Source organism: Aplysia californica, unplaced genomic scaffold (genome assembly GCF_000002075.1).
Source record: "Aplysia californica isolate F4 #8 unplaced genomic scaffold, AplCal3.0 scaffold01115, whole genome shotgun sequence".
In the NCBI taxonomy this organism is placed as follows: Eukaryota; Metazoa; Mollusca; class Gastropoda; order Aplysiida; family Aplysiidae; genus Aplysia; species Aplysia californica.
The window spans coordinates 102,002-117,601 of record NW_004798385.1 but is presented as its reverse complement, the minus strand read 5'-3'; the positions used below and the strand labels follow the sequence as shown (position 1 = coordinate 117,601).

The window sequence follows — 15,600 nt, the reverse complement described above, 5'->3', positions numbered from 1 at the left end:
TCTCTTTCCTTGTACTGTTCCTTGTAGGATTGAAATGAAATGATCGAGTTACACCAGCAGTAAAGGGAACTGGCATGATTTTTTAAATTGTTTCTTTAATTTCAGATCTTGGAGGAACAGACGCAAATGTCAAGACAGGAATAGGAAAGGCAAGAAGTGCTTTCACACAACTAAGAAACAATCGGAAACCTCTCTTTCTTTGAAGAACCTGATAATTATAGTTAAGAACCATGATGAATATTTTTAAAAACAGCATACAAAAATGTATCAGCAGATCAGAAACATGATATAGACACATACAAAGTAAATTTCTAAACAGCTGCAGATATCGATGATCAACAGAAAAATCCAAGGCACTGACACAGTAACAAATGAACAACTATGAGAGAAACGAAGGTTAATTTTTAGCAAACAAAGCAACAGAAAACAGATAGAATAGAAATCAGAAAAAAATGAAAGTGGTCGGGCACACTTGAAAAAACTTTTAAAAATCATTATACCAAGCCTTGAGATGGAATCCATTTGGAAAGAAAAAGATAGGCAAGCCTTAAGTAGGCCTACTTGAAGGACGGCGACGCATTAAATATTCGAGATGGATATTATAGGCCTATACGTAAGGTGCGTCATGGATACCGAGGACAGAACGTGATAGACAGTGCTCTTAAACTGTTGGGGGACTGTACTCAAGTAAAATTACTCAAGACCATATTATAATATAATCTTCATCTGCCTTTAATTTTTACAATGATGAAGATGATGAGAAACCGCTACTGCCATTCGTCCTTCTGATAAGTCACCGACAAAAACTTTGACTATGTTTATCAGCCAAATGACAATATTTTTATAGTATATATATAATATAATATACATGAAGTAGTCTAAATTTCGTGTTTTTCTCTAATTTACCCCCCCCCCCCCCCCCCCCCCCCCCACACACACACACGATCTTAATCTTAACAAACTTTTTCACCTCTACATTGTTCAAACATATCAGGCGACTGAAAACACAACAAATCAGACAATTGTTGGAATTCTTTGAAGTGATATAGATTCTAGATCTAGATCTAGTTTGTTTGTTTTTTTAAATTTCAGTTTCATGTTACGTTTGACACTCGATCTCGGCCCATTTTTAATTTTTGAGGATCGGCATGTAATAGATCTAGGCCTAAAGAGTTAATTTTTTTTCGACGCGAACGCCACCTTGAGAATGTTTACTACTAACAACGAGGAAGAACCTCCGATTGGCCAGTTCGAACAAGCCGCTCTCTCTCACTTGAATTCAGAACGATTCTCTGAACACGGTAAGTGAAAACACAATTTCTACGGTGATTCTGTCTAAAAAGACTAGAATCTAGGTTTGAAGACAAATTTTGTTACAGCTCACACGTCTCATTGAAAGCGAACAGGTCTTGCAGTTCACAAGGTTCTATTTTTCGTAATTTTCTTTGAATATATAAGTCTGCTAACCACTTACACGAGTGCCATGTTGAATGTTGATTTTCCAGTGAGAATAGAATAGATACGGCACAGCCTGACGACTGACGGTAGCCCTACTGGTACTGGTTGATGTTCTACTTTAGTCAAGAGAGAATTGCTTGGGGAAGATCTAGATTCTAGGTCTAGAATCTTAGCTTTTTAGTTTTCGAAATCTGTAGGCTATGAACTGATTAAGAAAAAAAAGTGGGCAAACGGCGACAGATGGCCATGCTGAGACTGCGATTGGGAATAGGGAGACACAATGCGTGACAAGGCTGACAAAGAAAGAAAGAGGACATCACTAAAATCACTGTCGTCAGTCTTACTTTTAGGCTAGACGTCTAGATCTAGAGTCTCTAAAGATCTAGATTCTACTTTGTCTTTGAACTTGAAGTGAAGGATGAAGTAGAAGTGTCTGCTTTAACTTTACGAAAAGTGAGCATTGACTCACTGAGTGAATGAAGAATTTCTGCTGTAAATTTGCAGTAAGCCTATTGTTTGACCTATCTCACACTCCTTTGCCTCTATCCTGTGATTTTGTTTTTGGGTGTGTGTGTGGTGTGTGATTTGAATGGAATTAACTCTTGTCCTGTGTCTGTGCTGAGATGCGAATCTATCAGCAACCGATTACGTGGGTGTTATATGTTACAACTTATTTGAGTCTTGGAGTAGTAGATCTAGATTAGTTGATGTTGGTGGGGCCCCACCTGCCAGTCGTCTGCTAGAATCTAGTTCTTCGTTAGTTGATGTTACTCGCTTCGGCTTCAGTGAGAGAGTGACCTTCAGATTTCCCGCCGCTTGCATGAAATCACAGTCACGTGATTATACGTCCCTTAGGCCTACGTCACAATAATTATTATTAAGGTGTGTTCACACTACATGTCCTTCTATTCTTAAGATATATGTTTACACCACAGTGGGACGTTCCGGGCAGGCCGCCGAGGGTCACTCAGTGTGTACTGTTGGTGTACAGAGTGTGTGCGCCTGGAAACGTGTGTTTTCCCCATGAATACCGTGGGAGTGTTTTAATCTATAAAATGACGCTCTATCTTTCATGCTTTCTATTTTTATAAACGAAGTGTATACAGACTCGGTAACCGGGAACAAAGTCACGAAGTATACAGACCCGGTAAGGGAACTCTTTTGTGATTTCAGGAAGTTTCAGCGCCCAGACCCGGTAGTGTGTTTGTGTGAGAGAGAGAGAGGTGCTTACAAAATATGACATGCCCCAGTTGACAGAGTGGGAAATAGATGGGGAGAGAGAAAGACAGACAAACAAAGAAAAAGAAGGCGAGCGATGCACAGAGGAGCGAGAGAGAGAGGCAGAGAAATAGAGAGGGTCACTGCTCGATTGAAATTATGCATTGTTCTTTTCTTCAAATTGTGATTCCTCCAACTCCGAAACGGAGGAAAAACGATCGTTCATCGAAAAGATCCGCAATCTTCATTTAGATCTAGATCTAGGCTAGCCTCGAAATTAGATCAATGATTTGTCTGTCTGTCTAGATCTAGACCTAGGCCATAGATCTAGAAGAACCTAGGTCTCTGAGCCAAGAGGGCGCTGAAACTTTCCGAAATCACAAAAGAGTTCCCCTACCGGGTCTGTATACTTTGTGATTTTGTTCCCGGTTACCGGGTCTGTATACACTCCCATTTATAAAGTGTTACAAACATATGAATAACCCCCACTCATTTATATAAGCTGATTTAAGACATTGCGAGTAGTTACGCCCATTCGAATAACCTTTCCAGACGCTATTGTAATGAATGACCTGGGGTTCGAAAGGGAATAAAAGATGCACTGCTTCGGGGGTCAAACTGCAGTAGATCTACTGTTTGCTGCTAATCACACATAATGCCACTATAACTGTCGCAAATCAATTATTTTCAAAAAAATTTCAAATCTAACTGTAAAATATCAAATTATGGGATAAAACGGGGGCGCCCCCCCCCCCCCCCCCCCCCCCCCGAGATTTTCTTTTACCCCAGTGGGGCAGGCCCATCCATTGAAACCGTAGGCCTAGATTTCTAGATAGATTTTGAGCCAAAATTCAAATGATTTTGAGGTTCAAATCTAAATTCATCCTCCCATCCCACCCACTAAAAAAAAATAATGATAAAATCACTGACTTGTCATTTCTCTTTGAGATGACTCATGTTTTTATTAGCCTTAACTCAGACAAACCTTGGCTTTCTTCTTTTTATTAGATCTAGACATATAGATCTACAGATATATATATACTTATTCTGGTTGTCATTGCTCACCATGGCAAGTGTGATTTTTTTGCTTTCTAATCTTTATATTTCAGATTACTTTCAAGACCAAGCAGTTGGAGGCCCAATTATGGATGAGTACTCAAAAATCGAAAAGATTGGTGAAGGTAAGTTGAAACTTTTTAGACAGAGTCTGAAAGGGTTTACTGTGGAATTTTGAGCAAATTCAGAGTTGGAATTACAAACATGTTTCATTCTCATTTTGAATTTCAATTGAACACACACACTTGACACACACAAGCACCTTGTATGAACAAATTGTAGAAATGTTTTATGTTTTATTTCTTTCGATTTCACAATAGAAAAAAATCGTTTATCTTGATGTCTAGGTACCTATGGTGTGGTGTACAAGGGCCGTCACAAAAAATCAAATCGTTTGGTGGCTTTGAAGAAAATTCGTTTGGAAAATGAAGAGGAAGGAGTCCCTTCTACGGCCATCAGAGAGATTTCACTGTTGAAAGAGCTGGAGCACCCAAACATTGTGATGTGAGTTGCTGCCACGTTTTAAAAAAAATATATCAAATGGACAATTGTAGTGAATGATGTGCAAAGTGCTCCAAGTTTGATTTAGTAAGAAATGTTTTACTTTTCTGGATGTATATATTCATAAACAGTGTTTCGAGAGCTTTATTCTTTTATTGGTTGACTTGAGCTCAGTTTATGTTGATTTTTTTACTCCCATGGTATTGTTTTAGATTTAGAGCTATTTTGGTTTCAGTAAAGACATCTAAAACGATTCTTAATATTTTCATGAAACCGATAAGTATACAATACCATGCAAAAAAAATTAAATCAAATCAGTTGTCACGTTGTGAGTAACAAAAAAGAATATTTTTTTTAATATCATTTTTTTTTTAAGATGGGGACATTGAATGGTTTTTTATTTAAAAAACTTACACTGCTCATTTGTTTTCTTTAAAGTTAGAAATGCTTTTATTTTTATTTCCTTGATTTTACTTCCAACATAATCGGGGGGGAAAGGGCAAATCAAGGAAACAATTTATTCCTGACTGAAGTTGAAATGATTTTTTATGGCTTATGTGACAATTTTACAATTGTATCTTGAATACAGAAATATGGATAAAAATAAGAGATAGATTTGCCGAAAAATTTACGCATAATCAAATTGAGTAGCCTACCTGTTTGTATGTAAATTTTTGCAATTTTTGAATTTCAAATGTTAACAATACAATTGCCTTACTTATGATCTCAAGGGTTTGTTTTTTCTTGTGCTTAGGCTGGAGGATGTGTTGATGCAGGAGGGTAAGCTGTACCTGGTGTTTGAGTTTCTCTCCATGGACCTCAAGAAATACATGGACAGTCTGCCCAAGGACAGACTCTTGGACTCACAGCTTGTGAAGGTAGCTTTTGGGTGCTTGGCAGGTGCTCGGCAGGTGCTCTGTTGTGGTTTCCTTCTTCCTTCTTCTTTCTTTTAGGTACCAAACTTCTGTTACCCTTATCTTCTTGTTGTATGTTACTCTTAAATACACCTCTAATCTTTGGCACTAAGGTATGTTGGGATTGTTTGTGGGTTTTTTTTTTGGGGGGGGGGTTCTCCTACCACTTGAAAAGGCCTATTACTTTTTAAAAGCTATTATAGCTGTCAGTTTTAAATGTCTGTGACTGTTAAACAAATGAGAGATGTATCTCGATTTAGTTCCTCTTATTACTTTTGTTTTATAATATTTGTTCATATCATTCTTCAGTGCATGGATGATAGACTTGACATATATTTCATAACCTAATGAAGTACACACACACACTCACCAACCCCCCCCCATATCAACCTAATTCCCTTCATGTTTTATTGGCTCTATTGCTAGACATCTTAAATCTTACAGAACTCAGATGTGTCATACATGAAAAGACACAAACATTGATTGATCGTCAGTTTGATGCAGGCTTTGAAAAGATCGGGGGGGGGGGGGTATTTAAAGAAAAATTAAAATGCATAGAATTAAAAATACATTAGACTGGGCACCCACCACGCGAATTAAATAAACCTTAAAAAACAATGAGCTTTCAGTCTGAATGGTTAGTGGTTTGGCATGTAAAATTAGCATGAAGTTACATTATTTGACCAGGAGCTGTAAAGCTGCCTAGGGCTGATGAGTCGCACTAAGTGCAAGGCTAAAAATTGTGGGGAAAGTGAGCAGCGTTAATTCTGTTATCTTGTCTAGCGGCGTTGTTTGTTCAAAATATGTTTGCAATTTTTAAAAAATTGTTCACTTACCATGTTTGTGCATCATCGTGTGTTTTCTTCTAAGTCTTTATAAAAATAAACACTTTTGTTGCAGAGCTACCTTTATCAGATCACAGCGGGCATTTTGTTTTGCCACATGAGGCGTGTCCTTCACCGCGACTTGAAGCCACAGAACTTGCTCATCGACGACAAAGGAGTGATCAAACTGGCAGACTTTGGACTGGCCAGAGCCTTTGGGGTCCCTGTCAGAGTTTACACACACGAGGTTTGAAAGATACAGCATACATTTTGAGTAAAAAGAAAGTAGCTCTGATTAGGGTACTTTGGCTTTCTATTTGATGCTTTTCTTTAACATGTAGCATATCACTTCTTAGGACTCAAGTCGGGCATACATACGTTCTCATCTTAATAATTTGGCTTTTAAAAAAAAGTAAATTGATGGGACTAGAAATTTGAAATGTAGAATATTGGGTTGGTTTTGAAATTGATTGGGGCTTGGTGTTGTTTTTGTTGGGTGGGGGTGTTTGATAATAGTAAACCGTTCAAAATCGTTTGAGCTTCCCATTTGATCTTTTGTCTTCCTGTTTCATACATGTATGTGAAGGAAATTTGATGTGTTGTATGTTGTCTGTATATATCCCATCTCAGGGTGAGTGGTTGGAGCGTAACACTTGAAAGCCCTACTTCTTTACTATTTCTTTTGTTTCTGTCATTAGACTACTTTTCAGTGGGTGGTTGGCGGATGCTCTGGTGTGGTTTGCTTCTTCTTTCCCATCAAACATCTATCGTCTTTATCTCCCCCTTCTTCTTTTTTATGTTTATTACTCTCTTGAAACACCTCTAATCTTCTGGCACTCATATGACCTTATGCAGTTGCGAGCGCCGTAAAACCTCTACTAGAAAGACTACTTTTCCCTGTTCTAAATGGCTGTTTAAATTGTGTTGATTCGCTTCTGTTTGATTCAAAACTGACGCCTCGTGGTTGATAACAAATTATATGAATGTCTGTGCCTCAGGTTGTGACTCTGTGGTACAGGGCACCAGAGATCTTGCTGGGCTCACAACGGTACTCCATCGCCACCGACATCTGGAGCATCGGGTGTATTTTCGCTGAAATGGTCAACAAAAGACCTCTCTTCCACGGGGATTCAGAAATTGATCAACTCTTCCGCATTTTCAGGTAACAAGAAAGTAACGCTAAAGTTTTAAATTTTTAAAAAAGGTCAGTATTGCTTGTTAACTAGCATAGAAACGAGCGTGCTGTAGAGCATGGTTGTGCATTGTGTATGCAATTATTATTGTTATTGCTCGTGCACCTAAATGGATGTCTCGCCAACCTCCGTGGGACTAAAATTCAAGAAAAAGAACGATAGCAGGGATGCCACTTTTCCGCTTTTCCCCAGTATTTTGATCCTGATCCGCTATTCCGTTATTGAGATCAAGACAGAATCTATAGTTGGAAAAAAAACAACCCACGCACAACTTGTTTTTGTTACTTTGTCATTTCTCTCTATGTACACCCATTGCTTATGTTTGTTTGTCATTTCTCTCTATGTACTCCCTTTGGGTTTCAAATTGATATGTTGATATGTTAGCGAGACTGTGGCGCTTGGATTTTCAGCTATTTAAAACAAAGTTGAGTGGCATCCCTGAGATAGAGATTGGGGGGGGGGGGGATATTGTTAGAAAAGAAAGGAGCATTAATTGGTATTTGCAGTGGGTAATCTATGTAATGTGATGATTTCATTCTTTTATCGATTCTGTTATAACAGGAATATTACAGTGATCCTCTTAAAGCTAGGCCCTACTGTATTAATAAATTAATTGATCATCTGTGAGATTTTGGCTCCAGTTAATATGCTTTCTGTGCATTTCATTATATGATGATTTACTGTGGGTTTGTTGTTTTTTGTTGAGAATTCTGTTAGTGGAAGGATGTTGGGTGCTCTAGTGGGGTTTGCTTCTTCTTTTCTATCAAATATCTATCGTCCTTACCTCTCCTCCTTGTTGTTTGTGTTTGTTACTCTCTTGTAACACCTCTAATCTTCTGCATTTATGTGACCTACTGTGTTGCAAGTGCGATAAAACACCTGCTGAAACTAAACGAATTTGACTATAAATTCCCGGTTGGTATGTCCTTTCCAGAACCCTGCAGACCCCGACTGAGGAGACGTGGAAGGGCGTGACTCAGCTACAGGACTACAAGAACACCTTCCCCAAGTGGACAGATCCCAACCAGCTTGCCAACAGTGTCAAACAGTTGGATGAGGACGGTCTTGAACTGCTTAAGGTGAGTTTATCCTCACTGTGAAACGGTTGGATGACTGTGGTCTTATGCAGTGGAGATTGCTGAGACTGAACTCCGTTAGTTAATTTGAAAATACTGTACGTAGCGATAATCTGAAACAAAACAAATTCCCAGGTTTTTTTGCTTGTTTTTCTTTGTAAAAAAAAAAATTACTGATGAGTCGGAATGCTCTTAGTTCTATTGCAACAGTTCTTTAGAAGTGATTGGTGGAGTCTATGATGTAATGGTAAGGCTGTAGGCTGAAGCATTCAGAAGATGTGAGTTTAATTTCCTTGTGGGTAGATTTCTTTTTATCATGTATCTGTAGGTGGTCAACAAGGCGAAGTTATTTTATTATGTATTTATGTTGGTGAGTGGAAAGTAATTTTCTCGTGTATCTATGTTGAGTTGGAAGTTATTTGGTCATGTATCTATATTGAGTTGGAAGTTATTTTATCGTGTATCTTGTGGAGGGTTATTTTGACATGTATCTATGTTGAGTGGGAAGTTATTTTGCATACCTGCCAACCCTACAGAAAAAATCGGTAGATCACCAACTTTTGGGTCAAACTACCGATCCACCGATTTTGAGATGAAGCCACCGACTTCGGGATTCAGCAGGGTGACTGCCAGGCCCCGGGAATTTGAGAAAGTTATCAAATATTTGAAAACCAAATCCGATAACGCCCGAAAGTTCATTTTTGCCGGTCGCGATTGTGATTCATTCGGCTCCCTCGAGAGTATGTTTCTTCATGCAGACAGGCGGCTATGGTGGCAAGCGGATGTGATACCGACGTTTGATCGGGATAATCAAGACATATACTTTCACTTTCGTTACCACCCAGAAATTTGCTGATAGTAGTTTGATAACGCAACATTAATTGTAACAACATGCAGGCTGTGCATGGCAAACGCTGTGTCGCCTTGAAGATAAATCAATATTTGTCCTGTGCTGTCACTTGTGGAAAAAAAAAAAAGAAAAAAGAAAGTTATAGTTATACAAGCGTCTTGTCGGGTTCGCCATTGTGACCGGTCAATGAACTTGCGCGTTCCATCACATTGTGAGCACCAGCACTTGTAGGGGTCATCAAAGTTCATTCAAAGTCTGACCGCTGCATAGTATAGGACTCTGGAATGGGGGGAGGATTGTTTGTTTTTTTAAAGATACGCTCGGGGGAGGGGGGGGTTGAAGGCAACACCAGGCCAGGGGACAAAAACTGAACTTGGAAGCAAATTTTAGTATTCTAAATTTTTGATAACCTATAGATCTAGAAAACTCTCTGCAAAACGCGTGTTGGTGCAGGCCTTGTGTGGACTCGGGATCCGTCATACTCTTTCCTTGTAAACTCTGCAAAGACAAAAGGCCAAGGCTAGTCCTAAGTCATCCAAGGCCCACCTTTTCTTCATCTTTGCTTCTTTGCTTCTGGTTTTTTGTTGTTGTTGTTTTTTGTGTGGTTTTTTTTGGGGGGGGGTTGTGGTTTTTTGGTTTCATTTGTGTGTGTGTTCGTGCAGGTATGAATAGGACAGGAACTGCACCAACTACTAATAGGGTAAATGCCTCTGGTAGTTTTCATCTTTGTCTTTTTTTTTTCTTTGTCATTTTCTACATTTGTTTGAAGTCGCAAACACAATCATGCATATTTGATGTGGGTCAAAATAAAATATGAATAAGGGTCCCAAATTAAGTATGCGACAAGAGGTAATATAGCCTACTACAGATTTTTTAGGTCATCTACAGATTTTTGGACAAAAATTTGCGTCCAACTACAGATTTTGGCCCAGGCAATGTTGGCAGGTATGATTTTGACATGTATCTATGTCGCCGGGTGGGGATGAAGGAAAGTAATATGCATGGAGCACCGTCATCTTGTAAATGTAAAAGGCTGCGCTTAATAATGAGATCTATATAACTTTTTCCCATTTCTTATATAACACTGGGACACTTAAGTTGCAAAGCTATTACTGAGCTAAATGAGCAGTGGGGCATGTGCCATTGTATATATGCCAGGATTGAGTTTTGTATAATTTTACATGCGGGTGAATTAATCAAACTTTTTTTTTTTTATTTCCCCAGGAAATGCTGATCTATGATCCTGCTGTGAGAATATCAGCCAAGAAAATTCTGAAGCACAAGTACTTCGATGACCTGGACATAAGCAACCTGCCACCGGGAACGGTCCCGAAAGAAATTTTGTGAATAAAGGTGCGGGCCTGGTAAAGGGAGATAAATTGTCTTTTGTATGGAAGTAATGTGTACACGTGATATACGGGTGGATAAGTATTTGTCTTTGAGAGTACACCTGTGCAGGCAAAGAGAGAGAGAAAGCGTGCATTGATGGGTGCTTGACTGGTGCTCTGTTGTTTTGCTCCTTCTTTGCTATCAAACATCTATCGTTCTTATATCTCTCCTCCTTCTTTTCTTTGTATTACTCTCTGGTGGTAACACCTCTAATCTTTGGCACTTGTATGACCTATTTGTGTTGCAAGTGCCGTATGTTTATGAATGACATGAACTTTGTTTTGGTCATGTCTTGAAGTGCTCAAGAAAGTTGTTGTCTTGTTTGCTTTTTTGTTGTTGTTTTGGTTTTGTTTTGTTGTTTTTTTTCACTCCCTCCTCATCCCCCACCCCAGGTTATCAGACTTGACAAGTTCAGTGTGATGCTCATTCATATCTCTTCTCTCTATTTCTTTTCTACCTTTGTCTCCCTTTCGTTGTGTTGTCACCTCGCTGTCCGGACTACGCTGACAAAACTTGGCTGTTGTTGAGCTGGCTGGTTTTCATCTTCGGTTCAACTCAGCCCCTGTCTATTTCCCACTGCCTCTGTGTGCTGTGTTATTTGTTTTTCGTTTGGTTGTGCCCGTAAATGTTCATGCACATCGATTGTTGTGTTCACAACTTCGTTTCTGCCCTCCTGCCTTTGGTTTTTGTGTCATGAGTTGTGATCGTTGACTGTCGTGGGATTTTTGTTTTCCCACGCCTGTAAATTACGTCCGTTTTGTTTAATGTCTTGAAAATCAAAATCTCTTTTCATTTCACGTTTCATTATTTTATTTCATTCTCACGGAATGTTTTGTCAAGACCTTTCCTCTCTATTTTCTCTCAGACTTCTACTTCTGTCTCCTGTTGTCGTCTCGATTATGTGTTTGCTATAAAACAGCTGTGATGATAAGATTATGTGCATACTGTGTAGTGAATCTCTTCCAGTTTTTTGCGCAGGTGTTTGGAGGGAATTCTTTTGTAGATTCTTTCTCCTTTCTTTTCCCCCTCCCTTATGTTTCTATCTTGCTGTTTCTTCACTCTACATGGTTGTTATCGTGCCGTCATGCTTTTGTACCTTCAAATTAACCAGTCCTCGTAGTGCTTTGTTTGGCTGCATTATCATTTGCACTTGCATTTGTGTGTCAAGTTTGTTTTGTCCAGGGGTTACCAAACTTTTTTTTATCCAAGTGGGCCGGATAACTGAGACAATGCTGAGCTCAAGCCGGATACCAGTGGCTATTTGTTAAAATTCAATACACTGTATAAAGAACTAAGACAGCCAACTTATTGAATTATCAATACACAAAAAATGCTAAATGTACAAAGAACTTAAGACAACACACAATGTATTTTGCCAAAAAGCCATCAAATTAAGCAACGGGTCTCTTTTTTTCTGTAGGAAATGTGTGAAGTGAAAAATTATCTCTTTAAAGCTGAGCAAGATCGTGATACCTGAGCTAGAAGTTTATGAAAGTTAAATTTGCACTGCGGAATTCAATGAAATTGTATTATTCTTCTGAAATAGTCCTAGGCACACTACAAACACTTTTTCCTTTCCAAGTTTTATTACGGCATGGTGGTGGACCAGATTAACTGGACCGTGGGTCAGTTTGGTAACCCTTGTTCAAATGATAGCCAAAAGGAGATACGTGTGCTTCTGGTAAGCCTTGGTGTTTTATTGTTTTTGGGAGGGGTGGGGGTGTGTCTTTCCTCTTGGTCATCCTGTCTGTCATCTTGTTTGTATGGTGAAATCACAATACTTACTCATTCTGTACAAGCTCCCCACAAATGCACAAGTTCTGAGAACAATGGTGTATATGTATATATGACAATTATTGCTTGTTGTATTTTGTGTTTCTTGCTTTGTTTTTCTGTCCTTCCCCCCCCCCCCCCCCCCCCCCCCCCTTGTTGTTGTGCCTGTTTCCAGGAAGAAATGAAACGTAAAGGGCTTTGAGTGCAGCGCATGATTCAAATAAGCCTATTTAGACACTGCAACTGTCACACAGACATATTTTACTGTTTGCATTTGCTCGTTATATGACCGTGGTCTGTTGTCTGTTGTGCACATTATGTGCATGTAAATATGATGAATGAAAGTTATTTTTTGCCCTTATGGGCGCATGCCATTTTCTGTTTTTGTTGTTGTTTTTTTTACATTTTTTTTTATTAAACTATGTGATTTTTTAAAAACTCTGTAGTTCAGTCTGTCTGAAAGAGGAAAACTGTCTATATCCATCTCATTGTTGTTTTTGTTTTTGGTTTGTTTTTTTTGTGTCATATTCTTTTGCCAAATCTCATCATTCTGTCCTTGTGGTGCCTTTTATGACTGATGACAAACAGACAAGAATCCTACACAGATCATCTGACGCACTATGAACACACTTGCAAAACATTAAAATGCCTTGAACTTGAAAACATATTATGACTTCATTTGTTTTGTTTTCTGTATTGGAACATTATTATCGTGTTAACAGTTGCGTTCTTTTCTGGTCTATTTTAATCTTGTTTCTTTATAAATACGTTCTTATGGGCGAATGGTTAGAGAGCTCAAATGGAAGATCCTACCTCTTTACTTTAACTTTACCTCTGTTGTTTCTGTCTGTCTGCCTTACTTTTTTTCCAGCACTAAATGACCATTATATTGTGTTGGTGTGCTTTTCTCTTTACTCGAACTCTAACATTTGTGTGTGGGTGGTTGGCGGGTGCTCTGGTGGGGTTTGCTTCTTCTTTCCTATCAAACATCTATCATCCTTATCTCTCCCCTTCTTCTTTTTTATGTTTGTTACTCTCTTGTAACACCTCTTTTCTTCTGGCGCTCATATGACCTTATGCAGTTGCGAGTGCCGTAAAACCTCTATAAAATTTTTAAAAACTAACATTTGTGTAGAGTTTACTTAACCCTAAATCACTTGTCAAGTGTTTGTGGAACTACTGATCGGACACATGACTGAAGATTTGAAGATTGTGGCGTCTGTGGTCTAACTTCTAAGTCTAACGGTCAGGCTGTTCATTGTCGCACAACGGGTTGGGAAATTTGCTATCAAGTCGATTCAAGTAGAATCGAACTTGCCCAAGACGGCCATCCTGTGTGTCGAGGAGAAAAAGGGGTTGCCTTAGGCAGGTGGACATCTGAATCTTACAGTGTCATTATTATAATGTTAAAAAAAAAAAACACTCAATGGGAGAAATTAGAAGTGGCCATTTGTACAGGTGATTGTCTTGTACACAGTACAGGTGGGATTTGGAAATTAGAGCAAGTGGGTGGTTGGCGGGTGCTCTGGTGTGGTTGTTCCTTCTTTCCTATCAAACATCTATCATCCTTATTAAATGTCTCCTCCTTTTTGTGTTTGTTACTCTCTTGTAATACTAATACTTCTAATCTTCGGCACTTATATGAACTTATTGTGTTGCAAGTGCCATAAAACTCTTACTAAAACTAAAGGAAAAGAGCAAGTTCGACCACATTGTCATGTCTGTGCTGAGATGTTGCTTCCCACTCCGCCTGTTTGCCCTGACCTGAACAGGCAGCCTAGTTAGGATGGAGGCAGTTGGCACCCTCACTCAACTCGATGGTCTAGTTTTTAAAACTGACAAAGGGGTGGAAGTCATCTGTACTAAACAACATATTGTATCAAAATATAGACATGGTTTAAGTTGCTAAGAATAAGAATGAAACTGTAAACTGTAAAATTTGTAATGGGTCTGAGGAGAACACAACACACACATGTGGTCCTTCTTCATCCCTGGAATGAAACTGTCTGCTACAGACTTATTTTTCTGAGGACAAAATCTACAATGATTGATGAACGCAAATTAATAGAAGTCTTTATCTAATTTAGATTTTTAAAATTCTTCTTCCTTAGTCTTACCAGAGGCATTTCATTTACAGCTTCAAACTTTTTGACATTGTATTTTTCGCACCTCGTACTGGCTGGAAAAATATTGTTGAGGAAAGGATTCGGTTTTACAAATTACAGCCGAGACTAGAGACAAAGGATGTGTTTTTGCAGCACCCATTTGAAACAGGACTTGTACATTATTAATCAATTACAAAAACTAGCACAATTTTCTTCTCATTCTCATGCTATGGGCAGTAATTTGGATTAAAATTTGTGAGTGGGAATTCCTCAGTGTTGCCGTAGGCCGACTTGCACTTGTCTGTGATGTTCACTGCAAGAATTGCCCACTCTGAAAGTCTCTACTAAGCTGACTAAGCCGCGTGTCTACCACACCGGAAACTGCCCGATTATTTGTTGTCCACGTGTCCACCAAAACGACACAAGTCTTCTAAACAAAATTCTAAAGATGGGTTGGTTGGAATGCGGCATTTTACTACATGTAATTAATTTTCGTCAGGCTGTGTGGTCAGCCAAAGTCAACAAAGACTTAGCCAGTGCTAAAATAAAATTTTGATTTTCAATTCGGAAGAAAACCGAACGTTATTTCAATTTTCAATTCGGAAGAAAATCGAACGTTATGTTCGTAATCAGCGCTCCAAAATTAGCCGTTTGCGCTTAGACCACCTGTTTGTTGTAGGTGTTTGATTGGGGGGGGTAGGCCTAACCGTTTTACGGCGCTCGAAGCCTACTCTCGATTTTGGAACACAAAGGGATCTTGAACTTTAACGTGCGCAACTTACACGCGGGACCTTCGAGATTGATCACCCTTATCCGAGAAGGGTAGGTGTTAGATCTCACCTTTCATAAGATTAAGGGTGTGGCTGAAAGACAACAGTAAGTAAAGAGTCACAGTAGAAAGGCTGCAGTGGGGGAAAGAAGTTGAGTAGGCGAGGGCAGAAAGTGGAGACGAAAGCAGACGACAGAACATTGTTTAGATCAATACAGCAGGAAAGGAAGTGAAAGGAGAAAATTCGAATTCGAACCTAATGAAGTTGAATCGCATTGAATTAGATCTAGATTAAGAAGCGAACACCTTAGCCTTTAGACCACGAGAGTTTTACGCCCCTTTGATTCAAATATTAATAATAATTAATAAACGTATATTTTTTCGAAAAAATACTTCTTCTTTCCTATCAAACATCTATCGTTCTTATCTCTCTCCTTCTTCTTTTCTTTGTATTACTCTCTGGTGGTAACACCT

At 38.9% G+C, this 15,600-nt stretch overlaps 1 protein-coding gene across 2 annotated transcripts; it reads left to right on the top strand.

Moving 5' to 3' along the window:
- Positions 1-1,192: 1,192 nt before the first annotated feature.
- LOC101853987 (cyclin-dependent kinase 1) lies at positions 1,193-10,566 on the top strand. Of its 2 annotated transcripts, none has more exons than XM_005111755.2 (8): positions 1,193-1,301; positions 3,786-3,857; positions 4,080-4,236; positions 4,988-5,111; positions 6,048-6,218; positions 6,970-7,133; positions 8,099-8,243; positions 10,315-10,566. In XM_005111755.2, exons 1-8 carry the CDS (start codon positions 1,208-1,210, stop codon positions 10,435-10,437), a joined length of 1,050 nt encoding a protein of 349 aa, XP_005111812.2. In that variant the 5' UTR covers positions 1,193-1,207; the 3' UTR covers positions 10,438-10,566. The 2 variants fall into 2 exon arrangements, with proteins under 2 accessions (XP_005111812.2, XP_005111813.1); XM_005111756.3 differs by lacking the exon at positions 1,193-1,301 and adding an exon at positions 1,323-1,423.
- Positions 10,567-15,600: the final 5,034 nt, after the last annotated feature.

Coding starts and splice junctions, on each gene's coding strand:
- LOC101853987 (XM_005111755.2), top strand. CDS start 1,208: ATGTTTACTACTAACAACGAGGAAGAACCTCCGATTGGCCAGTTCGAA. Junction 4,237..4,987: donor GAGCACCCAAACATTGTGAT/GTGAGTTGCTGC, acceptor TCTTGTGCTTAG/GCTGGAGGATGTGTTGATGC. Junction 7,134..8,098: donor CAACTCTTCCGCATTTTCAG/GTAACAAGAAAG, acceptor TGTCCTTTCCAG/AACCCTGCAGACCCCGACTG.